Here is a 25,777-nt window from a genome sequence, read left to right as displayed (position 1 = left end):
CAGGAGAAAATTTATGAACAACTGAAGTTAGGTAGGAATCATTTGCCATCATTTACAAGTCTGGAAAAGAGGAATTCGTACCCAATGAAGTTACAGGGTTAGCTGGGTCTATCAAACTGCCTTCCGAGTACTGGCAGGCCTGGAAAACTCCAGAAGTGGTCAGCTGTGTGTTGTTTCTTTGTGCCAATTCATGTCTTAAGCAAGCTAATCCAGCATCTTCGTTAGGACATCAGTGTAAGATGTTCAACTCCAAAGAAATGAAACTATGCTTGGTAAAAAGCAGAAGCAAGAAAAAAAAAGCAATGAAGCAAAAATAATAAGTAACAAATGCCCCAGGGCAATGATTTTGGATGGGGAATTGTGGAAATTGAATAAATGTCTGAAAATATGGTCTTCCACCACTAGCCTGAAGTGATAAAATTGCTAAATGAATTAGCTTAGCTATTAATAGAAAGTAGGTTTTGTTCCTTTGCAAAATCTCACATAAATATTTGTTGAAGAAACAGAATTCCGAGGCAGGGAAGTGCTACTTTTTTTTTTTTTCTCACCTTGACAGGGTCACTTTGTGCCTAAAACACTAGAAATATCTTGAAATGTGTCTGCACTGTACAAAACAGTAATTCCTACAGAGCTATCAAGGTTAATGAGACATAAGCTGCTCTGCTGGGCGAGCATGGCTGCGCAAGTTGGATTCCAGGCTGAGGAGATGTGTCCAACTTTTCCAAGATTTCACACTGTGCTGCCAAGGCAGACCATGTGAAACTCTGCTTTTAATTTGCCTTTCTCCTTCTTGGACATGTGTACATACAACATTATCCAAAATGTTAGCTCAGTCTAAGCCTCAGGGAGCTTGAAAGAGTGCCACGGACAGTACAGTCCTGTTTAGTTCAGGTACATCCGTCAAAATAACAAGGAGGTAATTTTTTGAGAATGCAGTAAAATCCAGTACAAGATAAAGCTCCTCAAAGTCTTGTGCCAAGTCATGTGAGGGGTTATTTTCAAAAGCTGTTGAATTGCTTGGATTTTTCTTCAGTGGTTGAAGGAAATTGCAGAAATTTCCATCTGAGAAGGTCCAAGATGACACTTCCTGAAGCAAAGATTGGCTTTAAGGGAGCAGGTAGAATAACAGCTCAGTAGGATACATAGTCCCTGTTGCTCAGTAATAGCTTGATTTATTTTAGTACATCCCTTTCATTATGAGGAACAGATTCTTTGAATCTAAAACTTGTAGAGACTGCTTTGGCTTGGAATTACATTTCCTGTGACTAGAAGTAGAACATGTTATTAGTCACCTGAAGGTATCATGGAAGGAAGATATGTTTTATGGGTATTTCCATTCACAACGAACACAAAATTAGGGCTGTATCTAATGGTGCAACACATGGATAAAGCATTATATTCAGTAACAAAACAAAATAAACTAGATTTAGTGGTGATATTAAGGCAATGAATCCAGTTGCAGATCAAATATATAGGGTGAACTTTTAATTAGAAGACAGGCTGAAATGTAAATACCTGTATATTGGTAAAAGAAGACAACCAACCAATATCAAAGAATAAAGATGTTAATAGCCTTACTGTGCTGAAGTTTTAAAGGGCAAAGCAATCAGTAAAATCAGTAAACATGCCTGTTTCATTAATATTGAAAGGTTCCTGAAAAGGGGTATGGAAAATATTTCAATAAAAACAGATAGATATAGTCAAAGTAATAAAACCTAATAAAATGTAAATGTGTCTTCCCTTCCCCAGTATTGAAATCTGTGTTTTTCATTTCCTTTGAGTGAGCTCAAGGGAACTATATGACTGATAAGAAATAGCAGCATCACTTGTTCTGTTACGCAGTGCACCATGAATGGAGCAAGGCTTTTTGAGCAGCACTCTCTCCAGTCAATAAGGCCAGTGCTGCATCAAAACTGTGTGTGTTTGTTTTCCTGTTGAGTCATGAATGTAGCAGATAGAAAATCTAAATGATTTTTTTGGACTTATTAAAAACATAGCATTTAGTACAAAATATAAAATCCACAGCCAGTCTTGTACAGAGCTATGTCCCTGGCAGTGGCCAATGCCAGACATGGCAGAGGCTGATAAAAGAACCAAAGGTACAGTGAACTGTACCTAGCCATTGCTTGTTTGTTTGATTGTTTGTTTCTTACAAAATTACCACAGATTACCACAATGATTTTTCACCATCATTATCCTGCTGTGTGAATGTTTGCAGCATCAGGCAGCTATAGAATTGAACCCCTAATCATCTAAAAAAGATACTTTCAGCCACGAAATTGACTAAAAAAATAATATTCCAAAGAGAAGACATAAAGTACTCGAATTATCAGTTCATGTCTTTTTGCACACTCTTTATGTGTATTACAGCAGTTTCAAAGGTTTCCAGGGCTATGGGATTCTGGGTCCTTGGCAGGCATAGCCAAAGACACAGTGTTAATCCAGGAGCCATAGCTGTCACAGTATGATGAGTTACTCGTTCTGACTCACACAGCTTCACACTGTAAATCTGTGGAAAAGCAGAACCAGACCCAGTTCTTGCAAGTCTTGATGCTGGTCTGCTCATCTTCCTCTCACCTCCAAGTATAAAACCAATGGTGACTGGGCAGCACTGGGCAAAGGGCAGAAATGGAAGAACACTCACTCAAGGAAGAAATGTGTTCTATTATTTTAAATCTTACACTATTAAGCCAAGACTAAGAGGAGGCAAAGGAAGAAAAATACTTACATAAATAGCATAAATAATAGTATAATCAGTGTTGTGCACATCACTGTCTCAGATGTCCAAGGTAGTAAGTTCATGACTTACCATAGAAGCATACGGTTTGTGTTCCCATAAACAGAACAGAAGAAAAATCTCAGACGGTTTAAGCTGGCCTGAATCAACTAGAATTATGCCCAATTGCTATTGACAGAGAAACTGATCTGGCAGATCTTCCTTTATTATAGTTTCTAGAGCTATTCAACATACTTTTTTTGAGATGATAAAGTTCTCTAATTATGCCTTCCTGTTTTGCTTGTGTTTTGTGGTTTGGGTTTGGTTTTTTTAAGCCATGTAGTCTGTTAAAATTGGTCAATTCAAGTTTTACTTTCCTTTTTTGAGTTTCTACTTTTTAGCAAATCTTTTATCATCTGGGAGCAAAGAGACTTGTGTAGAAAAGCAATTCTGCTACTGCAGAAAGAATTACTATCTCTCTAAAGGGCCCAGCACTAAAAGTGTTCAAGTGATAAAGACATAGACTGGGCTGCTGAACTGTTACTTTCACTATTGTATCATATGTCAGCATTTCAGTTTCATAACTATGCTTTACTTGTAGGATAAGGGCTTTTTTTGTTATCATGTTCTCTAAATTCAATCAATACTACAATCTTTGTTATAAACATAAAAGTGAAAAATAAGTGGTGTAGCTTTGTAAAATTCTGCAACTTTTGATCACACAAAAGCTGCAGAATATTTATTCATTTAAGATAGCTATTCTTTATTTCTATAACCAAAAAGTAGCATCAAGCCGTAAGATATAATATTTCCCTCTTTGCTATTTTTATATTCAGAAATTATTTGATTTTGAGGTAAAATTTCTTGCATTCATTTTTTGGTTCCCAAAAGCATCTAAGACTTCAAGGAGCTTTCTGGTGTTCTCAAGTATTTTTTGTATCCTCAGTCTTTTAGGCAGTTTATGAACTTGCTTTGAAAATTTTTAAACTAAAATTTCAATATAAATCGTTCTTCCTCCATGTATATGAAAGGACATCACAGCAAAACTCATCCCACACTGTCCTTATTTTCTTTGCATCCATCACAAATCTCACAAACTCATGATATTTGGAGAGACTTATGACATTTGGAGAGACTTAAGTGTTAAGTAATCAGATTCACAAAATTTCACATACCAGGTGTGACCATGGACCACCAAAGGGAGTCAACAGGAAGCTCAAACGGGAGGGGTGTCTGTGTGTTAAGGCAATTCCTTCCCACCACATAGGTCTCCACTTGCACAGTGTGTAGATGAGTTGGCAGGATTTTAGGTATCTAAATCACTTCAGCAGCAAAAACTTGGGTATCTGCATCCCCTGAGATACCAAAGTGGATTAGTCAAGATTTTGTAGATCACAGCTTTTTGGTCTTGGTCAGCTAAACATGAAGTATATAGCTTTGAATTTGAGGTTTTAGATGTTTTTTTAACAGGATTGGCCATTTGCCTTGATTTTCAGTATGTGACCTAAGGAGAAGCTTCAGGGTGTTTGAAGTTTACTCCCAAAGATATATCCAGGCCTTTCAACATGTCCAAGTACTTTGGAAGGGAAAGGGTTGCATCAATATTTGAAGGTTAGAGTGAGTCCCAGATATAGCACTTAGCAAGGTGTTAGAATGAGGTGGAAGGAAAATCACCAGCTCCCTGTCCATTTATTTCGTTTATTTGCCTGTATGAAGCTGGCAAACATTAGTTATTCAAACTGGTGTCTTTGTTTGATAAATGTGCTGGTTTGGCCTTGGTTAGCTTGGGGGAACTTCATATTGTAGCCATTCAAGCTGACTCTTCTCTGCCTCCTCCCTGACCAGACAGCTGAGTGGAGCCAACATTAGAAAACAGACTCTTGGTAAAATGGGGATTTGCCTGTGGCAGCATTTCCAGAGCCCTGAAAGTTGGTCTTGCTCACCCTGTAGCTGGGCCACTCCTCACAGCAGCAATCTCCTCTCCTGCATTCAGTGCCACCAACTTTCCAGGGGAAATCAGTCCTATCTGTGTCCTTGGGACAACCAAATTCAGGTCTGCCTACCCTGCCATGAGCCCCCGCTCTAAACTGGTGTATGAACAAACGCATCCCTCCACTCCATTTCCCCTTTTTTTTACAGCAACAATCCCAGAGCCACAGGCCAGCACAAATCATTGTATCATCAGTTCTGACCCCAGAAATAATACAGGTTACAGTTTGCTCACCCATTTGCTTTTCTAGCCGAATGTGTAGCTTTATCAGATTCTTAAGATAACAGAGTTGTTAAATCATATCAGTTTCTTAAGATACCAGAGTTGTTAAATCATTACTAAATCAGGCAACAGGTAGGAACTTTGCAGATGGATTTTAATAAGTCAAATTTGGTGCTAATGAAGCATTTCCAGTAGCAACACATTCTTTGTTCTCCCTTTCTTCAAAGACCACGAAATTAGTGAATCAGCTTTGACTGTATTTTTTGTTAGTATGTCACAACCTCAGTGTCCTTTTAATTGTTTAGGAGCCTTGAAAGCGTGTGGTTTAGATTCAGTGATGAATTTGAAGGAAGCATTAAGTACTTTTCTGGACTTCACCACTGTCCTTTTTCACACCTAACAAATGCAAAGCTACTAGGAGACAGCTCGCCTGGAATGACCCAACATACAAAGGAGTGTTAAGAAAAAAGGACTCTTTCCCAGTAGGCAGAACTATCACAGCAGTTCTGATGGCAGAGCATCACTGTTTCTTTTTCTGTTCACATTTCAAATGCATCTGTCACTGTAGTATCTAGGAATCAGTAGGAGATCTAGGAGGACTGAGATTAAAGAAACAGATCTGAACTGAGTTAAATATTGCTGCATTGATGGTCATGCAATTTTTGGCCTGGGCATTTGCCAGGAGGAAGGGACAAGTGTACATTTCAGTATTTTTTACCAAAAAAAAGTGAAGAATGTGCAGTGGGAAAATGCAGTCCCATAAGTTTGGGGTTTTTTTCCAAATTACCTATGTATTCAAATCCATAGCAAAAAATATCTCAAGGAACAAAGTAAAAGAATGTAATTTTTACTTCAGTATTTTTCAGATATTTTTGGTATCAAGCAGGGAAGAGGACCTTGAACCTTGAGCTTCCATCACACACTTATTAGACAATTTTTAGCATGTCTTGTGATTTCAAGAGATCTCCCAGAAAGAGATTCTTCAACTCATAATAAGTTTAAAGACAGTTAAAACTGGTTAAATTACAAGTGTGCTCTAAAGTCAGAACACAAGAGATAATACCATCATCTGACCAAGCTGTAGTCATTTGAGTATCTGATGTTCAAGTTGCAAATAGCTGGATTCTGTGCTAGAGAAAATCAGATTCACAGTCCTCTCTTCTCACTCTCCAGATTGGTGTCTAAATCTGGGAGTTACTCCCACACCTTACATACAGAGTCAGCCTGGGATGGGTATGCTTATTAAAGGGAAAGTTGCTCTGCTGTAGATCATTCATATCCTTGGTGTTGCCCAGATGTAAAACGTTAAAGAAGTTGAATTACAATGTATGTTTACTGTCTTCTTCAGTGTATCCACCATAAATGAAAGAGAGCTAGTAACAAGCCTTACAATTGTAATGTTTTGTCTATTTGTGTAGGACTGATACTGAATGAGGAAGAGAAATGCAAGGTTTGGTCCTTAAGGTCACCTTTCCTATTTGCCAAGAAGAAATGTTAGATTTGTTTTAATGAAATATAAGCTAAACAAAGCTTTGCTCAGAAGATGATTATTTACTAAATAAATTCTAAAGCAGGAGATTAGAACAAATATGACTCACATGGAGCAAACTTAAATCCTACACTGGGATAAACACTTCAAAACTAAACTCCACTTTAAAAAAAAACCAAGATGAATTTGTAGGAGCCTTAGTTCCACTGACAATTTGTGCTTCTAAATTTCTAAGTTTAAAGATGTACTCTAGGTGAAAGAAATGAGCAAGAAAGAAGCTACAGAATAAATCTAAAATGCAGTCTGCATGTAGGAGTTTCTCTTCTCCTGACACACAGAATTTCGGTTGCAGTCAGTGAAGTCATAGGTATGTGGGAAGACTGAAGAGTCTTATACCACAGCAGAGCTTCCCAGCTGATGAGCAAAGTAGCCACTGTCACTTAACAGACTGAGTAGGTAATGCCAAGGAAACTCAGTGGAAAAGGAGGCAAAATGTGTCAAGAGAGAAGGAGGGGGGAAAAAACCCAAACACAAAACACCAAATCAAACCATTCTGCTAAGCCAGCTTAAAGTGGCTGGTGTCTATGCAAAATGTGGGATCTTGGAAAGGTCAGATGTTATTATCCAATGAAAATGTAGAGTGCATAGAATAAAATGAATTAGTTGTTGCAAAGCATCTAGACATACTGGAACTGAGCCAGTAGGAACAGCAAATGATCAAACAAAAATAATGCTGAGTTCTTCTGGGAGAAAAATGTGAACGTTGCTGTCTTACAGCATTTTTATGTAGCTCAGAGAGCAACAAACAAGATGCAGACCAATGGGTAATAAATGGACTGTAAAGGTTTATTTGCTTAAGTTGGAAGGTAGTGGGACCTGGTGGAATGTCCCTTCATCCTTTGAGGGAGGAAACCTTGTGTTGGTTTCATTTCTGCTTTAGTTTTGCTGTGGGGAAAGGGACCCTTCTTTTGAAGGCATCAGTGAAATAAAACACTGAGGTGCAGGGAACACCATCTTCTCTTTTCTGGCATCAGTCTGCAATATCTTACTCTTTAAAGCGTCACTGACTCACTGAAATGTATTCTCTACACCCCCTCAGCTTAGTCTTATAGCTCACATCAGTAGATTTCCTGAGTTTGTGTTGAATTATGGCTCCCTGTGCTGCTGGAGGTTCTCAGATTCAAGGAATTAGAGCTTGTCTCCAAAACCTCAACATTTCTTCTTGCAAACCAAAGCTCAGCCCATTGGGTCACACAATGAGCAAGGGGAACATGGCAGCTGGAGGGACCTTTGATGAGGCTGTGTCCTGTCAGGGAGGGGTCTCAAATCCAAGTGATAAAGCTCTAGCTGATCCCATGTTGCTGGGCAGCAGGTCACAACATTTTGCAGAGCCACCAAACTATGGACATGAATGAGTTGGGGAGGGAAGAGTTCTGTGCCATTGTTATGCAGCTTAGGTTTGGAGTTTCTGGGATCACCCACCCTGAGACCCAGATATGGCTCCACCTATTCAAAAGAGACCGAGCCCAAGCCTCAGAGGGTAGTGTAAAAAAGGTGGCTAATTGCTCATACAATGATTTTCCAGCTGCTTTGGGGATAATTTTACGTGGAAATATCTCCTTCATTGTGATGGGATTTTACAGTAATTGCTTGACCTTCAGTGCACTGTCCCACTGACCCTAGCAAGGTATCACATTGTTTGGAAGGAGGAAAGATACAGTGGAAAATTGCTTTCAAAATCCCTTCCACAGACTAGAAAATATTTGTTAACACACTTTAAGCCTCTTTTCCTTTCCTGAAACTGCAGGACTGTGGGTCTAGATATCTGATTCCTCACCTAGCCAGTGTTGAAATGTTCAGGTACCACAATAAAAAGGGCATATATTTACCTAAGATAATACATTAATTCAAGGTTCTATTAGACCTCAATTTTCAAGACTTGCCTTACACTCGTTAATTTAATGTTAATTTGCATTTAGCAGCCCTAATGATTATATAGGTCAAGAAAACTAAAATATCTTTATTCTCTGGGGTTTTCTTATCTCCTTAGAGTACGCTCGATTTGAGGCAAAAATCCATGACCTGCGTGAGCAGATGATGAATCACAGCATGAGTTCTGGGTCTGGCTCCCTGAGGACTAATCAGAAGAGGTCACTGTATGTCAGGTAAGCAGGAAGAGCCTTCTCTTGGGAATATGTCAGCAGCTACCTGACGTGTGTTGTTGGTTTGGCAAGGTGGGAAAGAAGTCAGAGGAACTGCCTTGAAATGAACTGAGAAATGGATCCATCTTTCAGGCACAGCATCGTTAATGAGAAAATTGGATAAAAGCCCTATTTGACCAATTCAAGTAATGTGCAAAGAGCCTTACACTTTTATAGTGATTTGGGTTTATGAGATGAACATTTCTTAACTCTGTCAATATCTGAAATGGATACTGTGGAGTAATGACACACTGTGTTTCTGTGTGAGGTCTTGCCCAGATGTGGAACGAGTGTTCTCAGGAAGAGCACCTTTTTGCCAAAACCTTTTTCTTGCAAAACTCAAACTCTTATATGCTACTCTAAATGCATGGCAATCTGCTACTATCACCTCACATATGTTTATGCTTCTATCAGTCTATACTGCAAAGAATTTGCCATCTACCTAGCAAGATGAAACGTGTAGATGAGATGTTAAACAAGCGGCTGTCCATAGCTTAAATGGGGTAGTGAATAGCAAAGGAATTACCTTTGTAATTTACTGGGAGCAGTGACTGTAGTTTCACTTTGACTGTATGAGTCTGTTGTCAGACTGGATTGTTGCCCAATTGCCCCAGCAAAATTTTTGCTGTCACTCTCCCCTTTTGGGACTCATGGAGATTATGGGACTCTGTCAAGTATTTTAATAATCTTAATAATTAAGCTTCTCTAGGCTTTCATTTTTCTTCTCCCCTTTGCCCCCTCTATCCTCCCCATGCTCAGCATATAATTTGAAATTCCTGACAATCATGAAGTAGAGGGAAGCAATTTGTCAGCCTCTAGGCAGTGATAATTATTCACAGGGGAGCTAATTCAGGTGATAACATTGCAGAGATCCAATTAAGGCTAAATTCTACATTTTGTCATTATGCTCTCAGCGTGAAGGAGTAAGGTAGCACAGAAGGAAAGGAAAACTTAAATGTTAGCATGAAGGGTCTTGTTCTAATGGGCAACAACCACATGAAGCACTAATTGGTACTGCTGTCAGAAAGAGCAATGACTGAAGGGACATGGATCGCTCTTATCAGTGATGTTGCTGTTGGGCAAGGTCAGATTAGAAGTGTTGAGGTTTCCAATGCATCTCTAACCTTCTCTGACCTGAAGTAGGTTTTTTTCCAGACCAAACAGGGTGGCTTTATTGTCAAGGGCTTTGGTCAGCTCCCTGAATTTGCATTTTATGAAAAGCTACAACTGTGTGTGTAAGGATAGATCCAAGCTTCCTTTCTCGAGATAAGCTAGGAACCCAAAATGTAGGGAGTAATGGTGTGAGAAGCCCAAGCCAGCAACTGCAGGTTAATTGAGGTGTACACATAAAGGGCTAACACCAGGGCCCTGAACACCTTACTGCAGTTTGAACTGCAACAAAGCTTGATCCTCCCCTGTATGAGCATTGACCTGGTAAGCTCTGCTGAGAGCTGAGGCTTATTAACTTGCACTCTGAGCCAAGCTGAGGTATCTGTGCTGCATCTGGTCTAGACTAGCTCTTCTGTACAGTGCTCTGTGTGCACTGATGAGCCTGGTTTTCTACTAGTTCATGAATTCTGGCTATGGTCTGTCTCACTAAGCTGCTATGCCCTGGTGCTTCACTGCAGGAGCCTTTGATGTTTTAGCTGCTTATCTAAATGGCACTTCCCAAACTACAAATGCAAAACCTGTTCTTTTATTCCACAGTTGTTCCAACAAATGCCCCAAACCTCTGAAGCAGAAAACCTCACAAGCCTCAGTCGCTTTTGTTAGCGTTTACTTTTTTCTCTCAGACCCACACAGTTGGCTGTGTCCATGTCTGAGCAGCCTGTTTGAGAGGCTCTGTATCTCACCTATTACCACAATGCGCTTGTAGCGCGGTAGCACCTGCAGCCTTGTGCCTGTCACTGTCAGTTCAATTCACATACACTAATTACAAAGCTAGCTTATGTCTCTGTTAGGCAATAAGGAAAAATAAGTCCGGGCTCAGAAATGTGCTCGTTTTCAGGGATGAAAATTTTCTCTTTATGGATCCTCTTTACAGGCAGGGCCCATGTAAAAAGCTCAGATCTAGCAATTGGTTTCTATTCTTACAACTCAGGACATTTCTGTTTCAATGGATTATTTTAGTCAGCATGTGCAAGAGAGCTAGAGGCAAATGACCATATGTTGTTGTAAATCTCTAGCTGTAATGCCAAGTTTATGATTCAAGTTTGCTGTTTTCTTTTCTTTGGGATGTAGTGATTTTGCTGTCCTTCATTGAGAACAGCAAGCATGGTTATTTTTTAAGCAGAAAGCTGAATTGAAGCAAATCACTATATTTTAGGTAACACAAAGAAATAAATTAAGATCCAGATAGGTTGTAATAATTGAAAATGAGTGTCATTACCTGCTCATAGGAAGGCCAACAAAAGAGAGTGAGAAAAAGTAAAGCTACAGTTATGCCAGTGGATGTGGGGTTCACTGGATGCAGGGTTTGCTTCTTTACCTTACAGTCTGTGATTTCCTCATCCAGCCCCTATTAAAAAAGTATAGCATTGAGATATGTGAAAGAAGCTATATAAAATTAAGTGAGGCAAAATGTAGTATGTGGTTAAAGGGTTGAATGTAGGACCGTGAGTAGGTGGCTGAAAGCAGTTAGAAATCTCACTTCAGGAGTGTAAACAACACAGGAAGGAGATCAAGAATTATTTGTTCAGAAAAATTGTGTAGCTCTTTGACATGATCTTTTATCTCTGCATACTCTGGTGTTTCAGATTTATATTATTTTTTCTTTCTTTATCCCAGTCTGTCTCTCTGATGTCTCCTGGAATATTTCCCATGAATTTCCTGAATTATTTTTTTCAGTACTACCTGTTGATTTTGTATCACAGACCTTGTATCTGTGTTTGGGACAACATCAGAAAGTCCACAACACTAAAGGCAAAGTATGAAACTCCAGGGGAGGATGGAGCAGTAGGAAATGCTTTTAGTCCTTTTAGAGAGCCCACAACTTCTTTGGCACTAGATCTGTTGAGGAAAAGAAATACAGAAAGAAATGAAGAGAGTGAGGAAATATAGAAAATATTATTATTTATGCTTTATTTGGTGGTGAAAGTGAATGAATTTAAATTGAATTCACTAACTGCAATTATAGACTAAAAAAAATCTGCTTAGCATTTTTAAATCATTGGAATTCAATCATCAGGTCATGATCAACAAGGAAAGTAAACAAACCCATCACCAGCTAAATGCTGTGCTATATACATGCATAGCAGGGTCTTATGCACATTTGTGTCTTTTTTTTTTTGTCTTTTTAGCTCAAGTTTTTAAAATCTGGTCTTGTAGGATTATATATTTGTTTGTCTTGAAATAAATACATGCTTTGCTTTTTCATTCTAGGTTCATTTCAATAGTCAAATTTTTTAGGTTACTTATGGTTACTGTTGCTACTCCTAGGCAATGCCAGATCACCTTATTTAACTCAGGGGCTATGGAACATGTTGAAGGGTTAAGCATCAGAGAAATACAGTCCTTTAAGAAGTTTGGTGAATTGGAGCAGTCACTGAAACTTTAACTTCTAAGCTTTGGAGGAAACTGAGAGCTTAAGCAGTTTTCCTGTTGTTTCACTAGATTATTCCTGAGATTAAAGTACTTGTGTTAGATTTCTGAGGACAAGAGCAGATGCTTCAGTAATTGCTACTATACATGCAAAGAAAAGGTTTTCAGGAATTATCTGGCATCCAAAACTGTCGTCTTAGAGTCTGGTTTTAGTTTACAGACAAAAAGTGGTAAGATATGCTTAGAAGAAACAGTCACTGCACCATTTAAGCTTTATTCAAACCAGACACCTTCTGAAATAATGTTTATATTTAAAAATTCCGGTTGTCTAAAGCCACAGCCAGGTACCGTGGAGGTGTATCACTCTGCAGAAATAACTCCAGCTTCACACCCCACAACCCTTTCACTGCCACCTCTCTGTTTAAAGTCTGTTCAGTACTGTCAGTGACCAAACATGATTTCACCTCATCAGGGCCCCTTGTTGCCATGAATGAAGGGACTGATTGAGCTTACTGAAATGCAGCTGTTTCAGCTTCAGCACTACTTTCAAATATATCAGTACAAGTGAATGGTAGAGTTGGCTGTAAAGGTGGGGATGGAAGTCAGGGCTGGGTAAGGACTGGATCCATCTGCAGTATCATAAGAAGTGGTTCTGGAGCTTCCTCTCCACTGTGCAGCGAAGAACGCTGCAGTGGAAAGTGGGCCCAAGGGCTCTTGCCAATAAGATGAGGACACAACCAACCTTTTTAATTCCAGTCCATGATTCACTATTTATATAAAATGTGCATGGTGCAAAAAGGTCTTAGTCCACTACATTTTTGTCTTCTTCTAAATGGAATTATTGCTAAGCATTTCATAGCTGTGATAGATATGGTCTATAAAAAAACATAGCATTATGTGTTAAAAATGCATGTGTTCTGGTTCATTTCTTATTGAGCCATGAGGAAGAAGCCATCATGACTTAGCATAAGGGAAGTCAAAGGTACTCTGGGTAGTTTACTCTCATTCCCAGCACAATTAGGTATTAAACACCTTTACACAAAATTCCTGAACTTAGAAATTAGCATGTTGCTTATTTATCATAGATGGTTTGGGTTAGAAGATTTTGATTTCAAACCCCTGCCAGGGGAAGGGAAATCTTCCACTAGAGAGACTTTGATTTTCAACAGATCACAGAAATTCTCAGTTTTGAAGTTTTCATAGCTACAACTGAAATTCATTGAGGCAGTTTGTGAGGATTGAATCTGATATCCAGGTTTTATGCAATGTCTGTTACAACCACCTTCAGTCTCCCTGTCTTCTTTGAGGCAGTGAACGCCCGCAGGCAGGTGAACATCAGGTCAAGGCTCCATGGGCAGAATTCTCTGCACAGCCGGCTGCAACACAGAAATCCACCTGAGAAATGCAATTCTTGGAGACATCATGGTAGTGAAACCTGAACACATGATAAGATAAGACTGGGTGATGGAAAGGTCTAGAATGTAGGTCTGGAGAAGAAATGCAATGGAGAGATAATTGCACCAGGGTTTTCAGAAGGAGGTATTGAGGAAACTGGAGAGAGGTATGAAATTAAATACTCATTACAAGGAGAGAGAATATTTTTTGCAAGATGTATGTGTGTGTATATATATAAAGAAAATCCAAATAGATTTGTTAGTGTTAATTACATGCCCTATCCACATACATATTGCAAAAATCTTTACTTAAGCTAGTTGCCTAGTATCTCTCTTGAGTCAGTGGAGTGCACTTGGCACTTTCAGAGTACAATTCATGTCATCCAGAAGTAGACATCGAAAATTGCTCAGGTGAATCATGCCCTAAAAATGTCTTTCTCACAGTTGAGTGGAAGGAGCCTCAGGTGATTAGCTGAGATGTAAACATCAGTATTAGAGACCTACAAGTTGTGTGACCTGAATCCCTCACACACTAAAAATCTTTCTCTTTTGCTCTCTCTCTCACACACACGTGTGCGTGGTGTGTGTTAGTGTACATATTTAGGAGCTATAACATCAGGCTTCTGTTTTCTGTGCATTTTTCTGCAACATAGCATGGAAACACTGAGAGTCCTGTTTAATTGGGCTGGGTTTTTGTCCATATTTTTATTCTCCAGGATTCCTTCTGAATTCATTTGTCACTTTAGTTAGCACTTCTGAGGATCCACATACACTCAGCACATGGTTGTCAAGTTGGATGAGTTTATGACTCCAGTGTCTGGGAGCCTCCAAACTGCAGGTTTTTTTCATGTTTTGCAGCACTGTAGGTCAATACAGATTTCTGGAGAGCAAATGTGAGTGAGCTTGGCACCTGGGCGTTTTCTGTTTTGTTTTAATAAAGGAATAGCTACAGCTTACACAGCCATGCCTGTACTTTAATGGCATGATAGAACTATTAGAATTCCCTTTACTGAACAGTAAGTGGAGGAAAATAGAATTTTAGTACAGTTTTTTCACTTACCTCAAATTCCTGGGCAATTGAATGGTTCAAATTGGAGCACAGAATGGAAACATACATTCAGAAAATGTGTCATAAATGCCATAATGCAGATAAGTTTGGAAATGGCCAGATAGGTACACACAAAAGCTAAATTTATGAAATGGCTTATTGGACTTGAAATTCATTTTCATACTGGAAATGTCAGGATGTCACTCATTTCACATTCTGCTTAAGAGTTTCTGGATATTCAATTACTACTTTTTAATGGTTCTTTCTCTGAAAATAAGAATCCTTTCTGCATCCTCCTGACACAGATGTGCTCCCTGGCTTCAGTGATAACTGCTCAGATTCAGAACCAAGGAAATAATGTAAATCTTTATTTTTCAAAGCAAGGAGGGTCACTCTGCATGAGTGACCCCCTTTTCTCCAGGGGAACATTCAAATGCTGAACCTTATCACTGAGTTACTGTCCACTCAAGTCTGCATTAATTATCAGTAACACTGAGGATGAGGGATATGCTGGAATACAAGAATGACCTAATACAATGGGAAGTAAATTTAGTAGGTTTTATTTATTGTGTTGAATTTCATGTTTAGAACAAAAGCATCTGGCTTACAGAACATGTGATTATCTGTAAAATGAAAAAGGAAAATGAAACAAACTCTTGTCTTTGGCAAAGCAAATCTTTCTTACAAAATTCAACCTGTTTATATGCTTAGAGGCATTTTCAAAAATTACCATGTTGATCATTCCACTGCTAAGAACAGAGAAAATGAGAAATTAAAAATTACAACTGAAAATTGAAGAACAGAGACTATCTGGAGAGAAACTGTTTTGCTGGGGTTTTTTAAGTGGCCTCTCACTGTCAGTGGGAACTGTAAGAATTTCACACTTCTTTACATTATGCCTGTGAAATTTTCACAGGTCCTTAAGTGAAGTGTCCTAAGACTCACAATGCTGATGCCACTCTCAGCTGAAAGATGCATGTGAGAATTATTAATCTTGGACTACTCGCAATTCAAAGGCTTTCAGGTTTATGATTTGATGACAGTCTGTGGATAAAAAAATACCCTAAAATGGAATGCTGTAAATACCACAATATGTGTCCCTAATATCCTAGGATTGTGAAAATTGATATATTTGATATGTAGTCTGTTGAAACTATTAGCTACCTCACAAGCTATTACAGTTTTTCCTAACAGTTACTGCGTTTCTTATTCATCTGCTACTTTTTTTTCAGTGTTGATACTAATGGGAAGGAATCATTTTTAAGGAAAAATTATGTTTGTTTGCAATTCTTCATAACATTTCACAGACAAAAACGAAGCAGTTAATGGAGAGTGAAAACTGAATGTGTAAACACATCAGTCAAACAGTCTCATCTCTGCATCTGACACCATCTCTTTCCTTCACATCTTCATGTTTATCATATCTGCTGCTCTTAGGTGTGTGATGAGTTCAGCTGATCCCTCTCAGAGATGTGGCGTGGTGCATTGTTAGCTGCAGCATGAGCCAACAGCTCAGCAAGCCTTTTATCAATGGGTGTTTTTCTAGCTGTGTCAAAAAGGGGCAAAAAGCAGATTTTTTTCAATATGGTTGTGGCTTTGCAAATCATTGACTACTTTGCATTCAAAATTATGAGCTATCATACACAGTACTGAGCACCTGGAAGGACTGAGTCCTGTGTGAATCAGCCACAGCCTACAGGTATCTGAGAAAACACGTTCTGCCTAAAGGTTAGAACAGAAAACAGAATGTAAAGCTGCTCCTTATCAAAGCCATTCTCGCCTAAATCATCTTACCTTTATATTTTCAGTGAAACTTGTTGTATTTTAAATAACCGGGTGAGACAGGGAATCATGTCCTCAGTGCTGCATTATTAATGCCTGGTGTGAAACAGCTTTTCTATTAGCAACTTCAGTAGACATAAGTAGCACACACTTGTGGCCATTTTCCATATTGTTCTGTTTCATGAGTTATTAAAATAATGTCCCTGAACAAGTAATGTGCTTGACATGATGTCTGCTCTACAGAAACAGCACACCTTTTTCTTTTTTTAGAAGATGCCTTAATAGCTTTTCATTGCACATACATTGAGCTCTACAGAAACAGCACACCTTTTTCTTTTTTTAGAAGATGCCTTAATAGCTTTTCATTGCACATACATTGTGCTTTTCTATTCCCTAGAGGGACTGCCTGCTTCTTCAGAGACTAGAAAGTGTCAGCTAGAATAATATCCAAGCCAGAAGATGATGAGGATGAAGATCTTGACCTCATGTAGGAATATGATTTGTTTGAAATTTTTATAGCCAAGATAGACACAGTTCCAGTCTCATTTCTAAGCAGAAACTCTGAACATTATCCATTGGTGAAGGGGAGGAGGATGTTAAAGTGAAGATAAACTCTCTGTGGCTTAAAATGGCTGAAAGTGAATCAGCAAAACATGCATTTAAGCTGTGTCTGTTCCCTGTGAAATAGCAGTCTTATCCAACAAATAGTTGCTTATGTTTCCATGTCAACAGCTATAATAGGACACCATCAGTTTGTGCAGCTCTCAACTGGAAAAGTACAAGACAGTAGCTTAGACCATGAACACGGAGACAAAAGCCTATTGAAATAAAAGCTTGTGTGAATACAGTCAAAGTCAGAAATCTAAATATGTGCGTTTGCACACAGCACCGTGACCAGTGTGAGAGAAAAATGCTTGGCCCTATTGAAGTGTTTTCTACCTGAAATCTTACACACGAAATTCATAAAGCCACTATAGACAGGCTCTCCAAATCAGGTGTGTTGAAACAAAGCTGAGAACAGTTTGAAACAGGACATAACACTATTGAAAAGGGCAGTGGGAATTTGCAAAGTTCCTTCCAATAATGACAAATGAGAAGGAGGCTTAGTTTCACTGCAAGGAAGTCCATCTCTGAGGAAGGAGCTCAGCCAAATTAAGTGATGAGGCTAAGTGGGACTAGTAGTCTTTGCTGACCCTTTTACTTTCTCATTAGAAATAGATATTACTACAATAATTCTATGGTGAGCCTGGGAGGATCTGGGGAATTGCCTACTTGAATTGGAGCCCATAAGGAGCTCCTCAGGAACTCTATTTAGTCATTCCCTGCCACCTCACTCTTGTAACAGGTAAAAAAGTACTAATCAGGTCTTCCCAGGCTTCACTGACATGCTGTTGTGTAAACCCTGGTTTAAATGCAGCTACTTTACTATTTCTGCTGTGAGTGGTGCTTGTGTGGTGCCAGTCAATACTTAAAGCTGGTGTCCAAGGGGAGCCAGCTCAACATGCCAGCCCCAGCTGGTCTTGCACTGCTTACCCTGTCTCTGTCCCTCTTGTATACCAGTCTTGACAAGCAGGATTTGATCCTCTCTTAATGTGCCTCAATTTCAGAACAAACGGAGTAAAAAGTTATTTCAGAGATTAACTCTGTGTGTCTATATAAATGTGTGTGTACATCTGCATTCTGCCATGTCTCCAGCTCCATCTCTCTTGCAAAGATTCTGATTATCTGTGGCTCATTTTCTCTTAAAACTGCTTACTCTAATTGCTTTATCTACTAATGTAGCAAGTAAGGAAAGTAACTGTCAGAGTTATCTGATGAAGAGTTTTGCCAGACGTTCCTCACCAAACAGGAATTATAATAATTAAACATTCATCCACTTTCAATAGATTCTACTTATTATGCTTTTTAATTGACCATCAGGGCATCCACATTCCTTCACCCAATGTATTGTGCTGATACAATTATCAACACACCTGCTTAGCGCAGCATATCTCCTTCTATACAAACCCCTGCTTACAGAGAAGGCAATAACACGTTGCTATTTCTGCTACATCTTCTTTCTAGCTGTTTAAAAGGGTCCTGGCATAGAGGGCAGCAGCTGAAAACTTTGGGAAAAAATTAGAGCGGAAAAAGTTACTTAACAGTAGAGGGCTTTGGGATTTTTATAACCTTGTAGTTCTAACCACTTAGATTTTAGTTATGTCAGGTTGTAATAGCTTTTACCTTTGTGTGCTGCTAATGATACCTGTCCTTCCCATTTCCAGAAACTATCAATATTTATTTCACTCTGGGAGCTGGAAAGATGTATAATCTTTTTCTTTTAAAAAGCACTATCTCTGCAGAGAGGCTTTTCCCTCTTGATGTTCTTGAGACATTTTAGAACTGAGGTAGAGACTGCAGATACCCACTGTAGTAATTATCCTTTCTGCAGAGCCTGTAAGACAATTTGGAGAGAAAAGGATCATAGGTGATCAATGACAAAATGAAAGCATAGCCTAATGGCCATCAAGCAGTATTTTGCCACTTACTTACAGATGATTCAAGATGCAAAGTCATATTTCAGACTTTTCTGCTTTTCCCATCTGTACCCAGCCAGTCAGACTTTGTCTGTCATGTTCCATTTTCCTGAGAATACTTCAGGAACTACTCCTGTAGAAGTACAGCTTAGATTTGAAAAATGTCTATGGTTTCTTCATGTATTTATGGACAAGGAAACAGGTATCTTTGTGAACCCATCTTGAAAACAGATTGAGACTAGACAGTATCAAAAACATTTTTAGAAGCACTACAGGAAACACGGTAGAAGCAGTGTTTCTAACAGGGTTTGCAGATTGTAAATGCAATTGCCCTTTCACTATAACCATTGAAAGTTATTTTTCCTTTTCTACACTGGCTGGCAGAGTGCTGCCACATCTATGGAGAGCTGTTGTGACAAAAGGCTCTGCTGCAGGGAGAAGCTGTGGATGTAACACCCCAAGAGATGTCCTGGGAAGTAGATTTGCTCTCAGGGTTATTCTGCCCAGTGTTTCATCCAGACATGACATTACAGACACATTTTTATGACATCCACTTGTTACTAATTTGATAGCAAATTTATCCCAATATATTGTTTATGGCACTGGTGTCCATGATTGGACTGGTCCTGATTTCATACCTGGTCTTCTTTACAGAGAAGAGGATGAGCTACAGGAACATTATCAAGGTCAGAAATAGGTTCCTAAATGCTCAACTAGAGTTACAAGTTACAGCATGACTCCAGTGCATGGTGCTTCTTCAGATCTGATTTACACTAGTTTCAGTCTGCTTAAGTTAATCCTAACTAGACTGCAATTAGGGTCATCAGTCTTTATTCTGGTTTCAAGCCAGACTAATGAGATGTTCCAAGAGTAAAAATCAGAATTCCCCTTTCATCATTGATATTTATGTGTGGATTCATCTTGAAGAATTTTAGCAGATCTTTCAGCAAAACTGAACCGGACATAAATTTTCTTGTTAAGTCTTTGACAGTCTCTTCATCTACTTACACTTTAATAATTAAATAGAACATCAGTAAGAAAAGCAAAATATGAATTAATAGAAGTGGACCATGAGACACTTCATATCTTTTCTGTGTTGGGCTTACTATCTGGCCAAATCTAGTGATTACTGCTAGAACATGATGGCTCAATTTGCAGTCCACAGCTCAGCACATTTCCTCCTTCAGGTGCAATAACCACAGATTATTAACTCCCATGCAAAACAGATATGAAACCTGGCAGACAGGTGATTTTCACTGGTTTAGTGGTAAACAGCTATTCTTTCCTGTAAATCTGACCTCATTCATTAAATGCCTGATAATTTCTTTCAATATCTGGATGATATGTTGTTCTTTCACACAGGCCAAGAAGGATGACCTTTTATTATAGCTACTGTGTTAATGCAATCATCTTCTTTTAATTGATGGCTTCAGGATTGTAGTTTACTTTAATTTTTGTTATTGCTTGATGCTAAAATTCAGAATGTGTTTAAATAGAATATGATTAGAAATACAGGGTTTTCTTTCAGATGTCCTCAGTGATCAATTTATCTGCCTTTGTCTTTCTGTAGACCCCACCAGAAGATAGTCATTCATTTCAGTGAAGAAATACTTACCTATAGATTTCCTTCAAGAATATCAAAACAATTGAAAAATTTGGGTAAAAATTCAGCAGATATTTTTGCCTTTAATGAGGATTGCAACAGCTTTGGCTGCAAGAAGTATAGAGAAAAAGGTTGTAAAAGAAATAATCAGACAGGATGGTGAAAGTATGAAAGAATAGGCAAATTGACTGAATTAATAACTTGAAAATTATCCATCATAATTCAAGGATCATGGCTGAATTTAGCCTGTAGAAAATGGGGTTGATTTCTTCTCAACAGAGTATGAAAGCCCTATGTGGTAGATGGATTTTCAGCTACTTTAGTTTTAATTTCTCTGTATTGCCATCCTAAAGACATCAGGCTTGGACAGACATGAGAATATATTCTGTTCTAATGTGGACAGTATGCATGAGGATTAAAGTTTCCTTTCCCTAAACTTCTTAGTTGCTATAATTTCCTTTCTTCAGTGCAGCAGCTCCTAATTTGCATTAAGATGAGGAAAGGAAAATCCCTACTTTGTTGGCATTTTAGTTTTTAGGAAAGGACACTTCAATTATACTCAGATTTCAGTGCTGCTTTTTTAGGAAATTTTATAAAATATTAAGCTGCTGCAGTTGTACATTTGGTGTTCCATCTATGGAAATGCGCTACCTACCCCAGCATGTTACACAAAATTTGCATTCATTTTTCTACTTGCCTTGAGTTCTAAATATACTCCAGAGCAACTGGGGACGTCAGTTTGAAAGGGAATCTTGTTGTCTTTTGGGAGAACAGATAGATAAGTGTATGAAATATGAGAAATTCTCTAAATTTGTTTATTAAATATTCCATAATAATTATGTCTTCTACAAAATCAGTAAACCCCATGTGCATTCAATATAACCAGTGGTAATGTGGAGTCAGTCAAGGAGTCATGAACTGCCATAGATCAGACAAAAAATCTTAGTGCTAGCAATATTTTTTTTCCAATTTACTGTTTAGAAAATCTCTGCCTATTGAAAACACACAAAAATTTTCCATCCTATATGAGTTCTTTCTCTGGGAAGATAAGTGGTATCATTCTGGAATTGAGAAGCTCAGATTCTGCCTTGATATTGCCTAAAGATATTTTGATAGATATAGATTGACTGTTAGAAAGATACTGGGTGATGCTGGAGCACTGCAATGAGCTGTTTGTTTATTGTAGGACACCCAATTGCAGTTACTGGAGATAAATAAGTTTTGAATAAGTCATCTCAGACTATTTAAGTCACGAAACTCTGAAGAATCTGACAACAAATTGTATCTGAAATTTCTGATTTTGATGTGTGAAAAGAGGTTGGAGGTTTTTTTGTTGCAGCCCAAATGGAAGTTTTTCTGATAGGCTCAGAAGAGTACATCTAATTCTTCAGTTTCAGGACAATATGACCTAGGCTCTAGTTGTACCTATGATGTGTCATAAACAAGGAAACCCCAAATGATTTAAGAAAATGATGATCCAGTCTCTCTCTCCCCCTGACTTCATACATATTAATAAGGTACTGGAACAAAAATTCACGAGGATGACTCCATTGAAAACACACGACTATATCCCTTCTTTTGAAAGCATGACATGTACCTTGCCTTCCATCCATTTCTGCGTAGAGACAGAAAAAAAACATAAATGCATGCTGTTTTCAGTGCTTTTACTGCTCTGCAGAGCTGTAGCGTTCCAAGTCAAGGAGTTAGTCTTTTCAGTCTGCAAAAACAGAATATTTCTTTTAATTGTGTCTTTATTACATACCAAAAAGACTACACCCACAAGAGAGGTTGAGGAAAACGACGTTTATGCTCTCTTAGAGAATTGATAGAAAGTAGACCTGCTGACATTTAGGTCAAATACTTTAGTGAGATTCTCTCTGAGTGTTCTTTATACTAGAAACTTTACAATACTCAAAACATTCACTCAGAGTGAAACATTGGATATGTTTTTCATGTTGTGCGTTACCTCTGGTAATAGGACTCCATAGAGTAAAGGAAATTTTCAAACACCAGCTGTGGAGACTGTTCATGGAAGAATGAAGTACTGAGAGAAGTCATTTAGTGTAATTAGATCTGGAAAAGTGCTTCTATGAAAATATAAATACTTTCTAAAGAATCATGGTAGGCTGGGTCTTAAAGATTCTGTATTTCTGTGAATTAATTTTTCTTAATATATATAGAGAATAATCTAATAATCCCCAGTTACAAGAATAATTAAAACTTTATTCAAGATCATTAGCTGATTATAGAATTTATTTTCTGATATCTCAGCATTTTTCACTGATTAAAGCAGTTTTCCACCAGCAAGGCTAAAGTTTCCTCTGCCAATATTTTGCCTGACATAGGCTTCCCTAATAGATGATTAATGGGAAATTTGCTTTGGTAGAATAAAAAATCAGTTTATAGTTTTGGGTTGCTGAGCAATCATGTTCTGTAGAAGGGGGCTGTTTTTTATACTTCCCAAAGGCCTATCAAATTGTGTCATGCTTTATTGGAGGGAGAGCATTTACAGTTTAACTCCATTAAGCTGCATTTGCAGCTTAAAATTACAATACTTGAATAGAATCATAGAAAAGTTGGGATTGGAAGGGACCTTAAAGACCATCTAGTTCCAATGCCCCTGCCATGGGCAGGGACACCTCTCACTATACCAGGGTGCTTAAAGCATTGGCTTTCCCACAGCCAAGCCTTAGGTGCTTGGGCAATGTTTCTAAATTCCTCATGTGTAGCTGTCCCTGTATCCAACCTGTGTACTTCATTTTTGCAAATAACACGGTGTGTCACTCATCAAGCATCATACATCAGCATCTGCCCAGTAGATTAAATTTTTTTTTAAAGTTCAGGTTGCATCTTTCCTTTACTCATGTTTTATCTGTTCTCTATACATTGAATTACAGAATCAATAAGGCTGAAAAAGACCTCTAAGATCATTCTGTCCGAATATTAAACCAGCACTGCCAGGTCCACCACTAAACCATGTCCCTGAGCACCACATCTACACAGTTGTTTAACTGTTTCAGGGACAATGATTCCACCATTTCCCTCTTCTGAGAGATAGTTTCCATCATGCCTTTTCTTTATGCTCTAATTGGCTAACATACATGAAATATACATATAAACTGACATTATTAACATCCCTCTGTTCTGTTCTTGCCCTATTCATCTCTTTAATGTTGTATTTGGATGGTTCCAGGTCTCCACAGTATAATGTAGGTACCTTGGGTAAATTTCTGTTAGTCCTTTGAGGGACTACAGGCAGCTTGCTAGTTAATCCATTATCTAAGACCTCACCAGTCACACTTTCCAACTCTGTTACATCACTGGCACAACTACAGTCATTATGTTTCACTGTTTTGAACCCTTCACAGCCATGTTTTTGCGTCTGTCTGGAACTCAGAGTGAAGGGTACTGGGTTTTGGCTGTCTAGGACACAGGCTGAAATGCACAAACCTAGATGATGTTTGCTGTGATTGTAGTCACAGACATCTATTATCTGGGGGAGGTGAGTGAGAAGCAAATTAGTGAGTTGCTGCTGCTCAGTACTTGTTCCCTAGAGCAGAGATTTGAAGTAATAGTCCTTGATGACCCTTGCAGTCCAGTTGTGTATTTCAAATGAATTTTTCTAGATTAATTTGGATTCAGTTCTTTCTGCATTTCAGAGAGCATGTGGTTACACTTCCCTAAAAGATTAGTCCGTTCAGGTTGTTGCATCAATATGCAAATAAATGCTAATTGAAAAAAAATGCACCTTTATCAATGATGGGTTTTAGTGTTATAAGAATTCTGCAAAGTTGAGTAACATCCTAATTCATTTGGATATAACAAGAGCATCACAATAAATTCTCATCCATTCAATGATATGGTCAGTTTCTCAAATTTCATGACATCAGTTAAAGCATAATTAAACCATCATGAATGCCTTTTGCTTCTGGTCTCTCTTCTCCAACAATTCACCCCTCATAATTAATTAAGTGGGGTGAGGAAAAGGATTAATTTTAACTACTTGAAAACATACTTTTTACACCTAACACAAGATATAAATAATGCTTTTGCAGCAGCATTTCTTCCAGATTCATCTTAATTGGAAATTAAATTGCTGCTTAAATTGCAGCAAGGCATGGTAGTGTGACAGTCCCCATGTTTTAATATTCTGATATTTTCAGGCTCTCCTAGACCTTTGTAATAATAAATCTTGCCATTGCTGTCATATCACTCCTACCTTATTTTAAATCCTCATCCCCGTCCTTATGTTCTGTGGGCAGGAGATAATCTCATTTTATTTGGTAATCTCATTTTATTTGTAAACCTCTAGGTTCTGTTTCATAAAACTCAGGGGTGAGCTGCTCCTCTTAATGACAGGGAGAAAAATAAGTGAGCTTTGAGATAATCCCATTTGGTGACAGTCTGTGAAAGAGGGTAATGCATTTTTTTAGGACTTTCCCAGTGTTTGGTTTATTGTGTTATTTGTGCAGCAAATACTGTTCTTTACCTCTTTTATCTCTTAAAGGAAAGAGTAAGAGACTTCTTTCCATGACACCATTTTTAAGTGAAGTATTGATTTATTTTCATTGATCTCACTGCATAATGTTTAAGGAATTGATGTTGCCATTCAGCAACGTGGCACACTCTTGTTCTCCCTCAAGTCAATACAGAATGGGTCAAATCTTGAACCACCACTTTCCATTCCAAATAGTTTTCAGTGTCACTCAAGGAGAATTCTTGGTCCAAGTAGAGAATTTGGCAGTAAATAAATAAAATAAAAACAATGAACAATAAATCAAATAAAAACAATGAAAATATTGTTGCTGATTGATGGCGGGAGAAACTTGGAACTGATTTTGCTAAAATGCTAAGAGCATTTTCTAAGGTGGCTGTAGGAAGAAGCAACCATCAGGGTGAGGATGCAGAGGTAGAGAGCAGAACTGACTCAGATATTGCATGTAGAACCAATAGAAGTGCATTCAACTTCCAAGTCCTTTTACAAGCTACAATAGCCCAGCTTTGGCATCCCAGCATCTCATATTGGTCCATGGAGAGTGATCTAAGGTGCCTTACTTAGTTACATAAATTCTGTGTACAGTAAATGTAAGTGTTGAGTAAGGAATTCAGTTTTGCTGTGCTAAGCAGGGACTTTGGCCAAATGCATTCTTAATGGAGCTCCCTTACAGAGCACAGCAACACCTTAGGGATGGGCTGAGTTCAAACACGCTGCCCTGAATTTAGTTTATGGAAAAAACTGGATGCTGGAATATATCTGAATTGTCACTCTTGCTGAA

At 38.3% G+C, this 25,777-nt stretch overlaps 1 protein-coding gene across 21 annotated transcripts in view; it reads left to right on the top strand.

Annotated features, from left to right (window-relative positions):
• The window catches only part of DLG2 (discs large MAGUK scaffold protein 2), a 986,158-nt gene that overhangs the window by 888,328 nt on the left and 72,053 nt on the right, over positions 1-25,777 (top strand). For all 21 annotated transcript variants that reach the window (XM_033516385.1, XM_033516379.1, XM_033516378.1 and 18 more), the window contains one exon: positions 8,468-8,582. In XM_033516385.1, coding sequence (XP_033372276.1) covers positions 8,468-8,582 — 115 coding nt within the window. The remainder of the gene's footprint in view (positions 1-8,467; positions 8,583-25,777) is intronic.

This window comes from Parus major, chromosome 1 (assembly GCF_001522545.3).
Source record: "Parus major isolate Abel chromosome 1, Parus_major1.1, whole genome shotgun sequence".
Taxonomy (NCBI): domain Eukaryota; kingdom Metazoa; phylum Chordata; class Aves; order Passeriformes; family Paridae; genus Parus; species Parus major.
The sequence above is the reverse complement of the archived record's forward strand: the minus strand, read 5'-3'. Positions and strand labels throughout refer to the sequence as shown.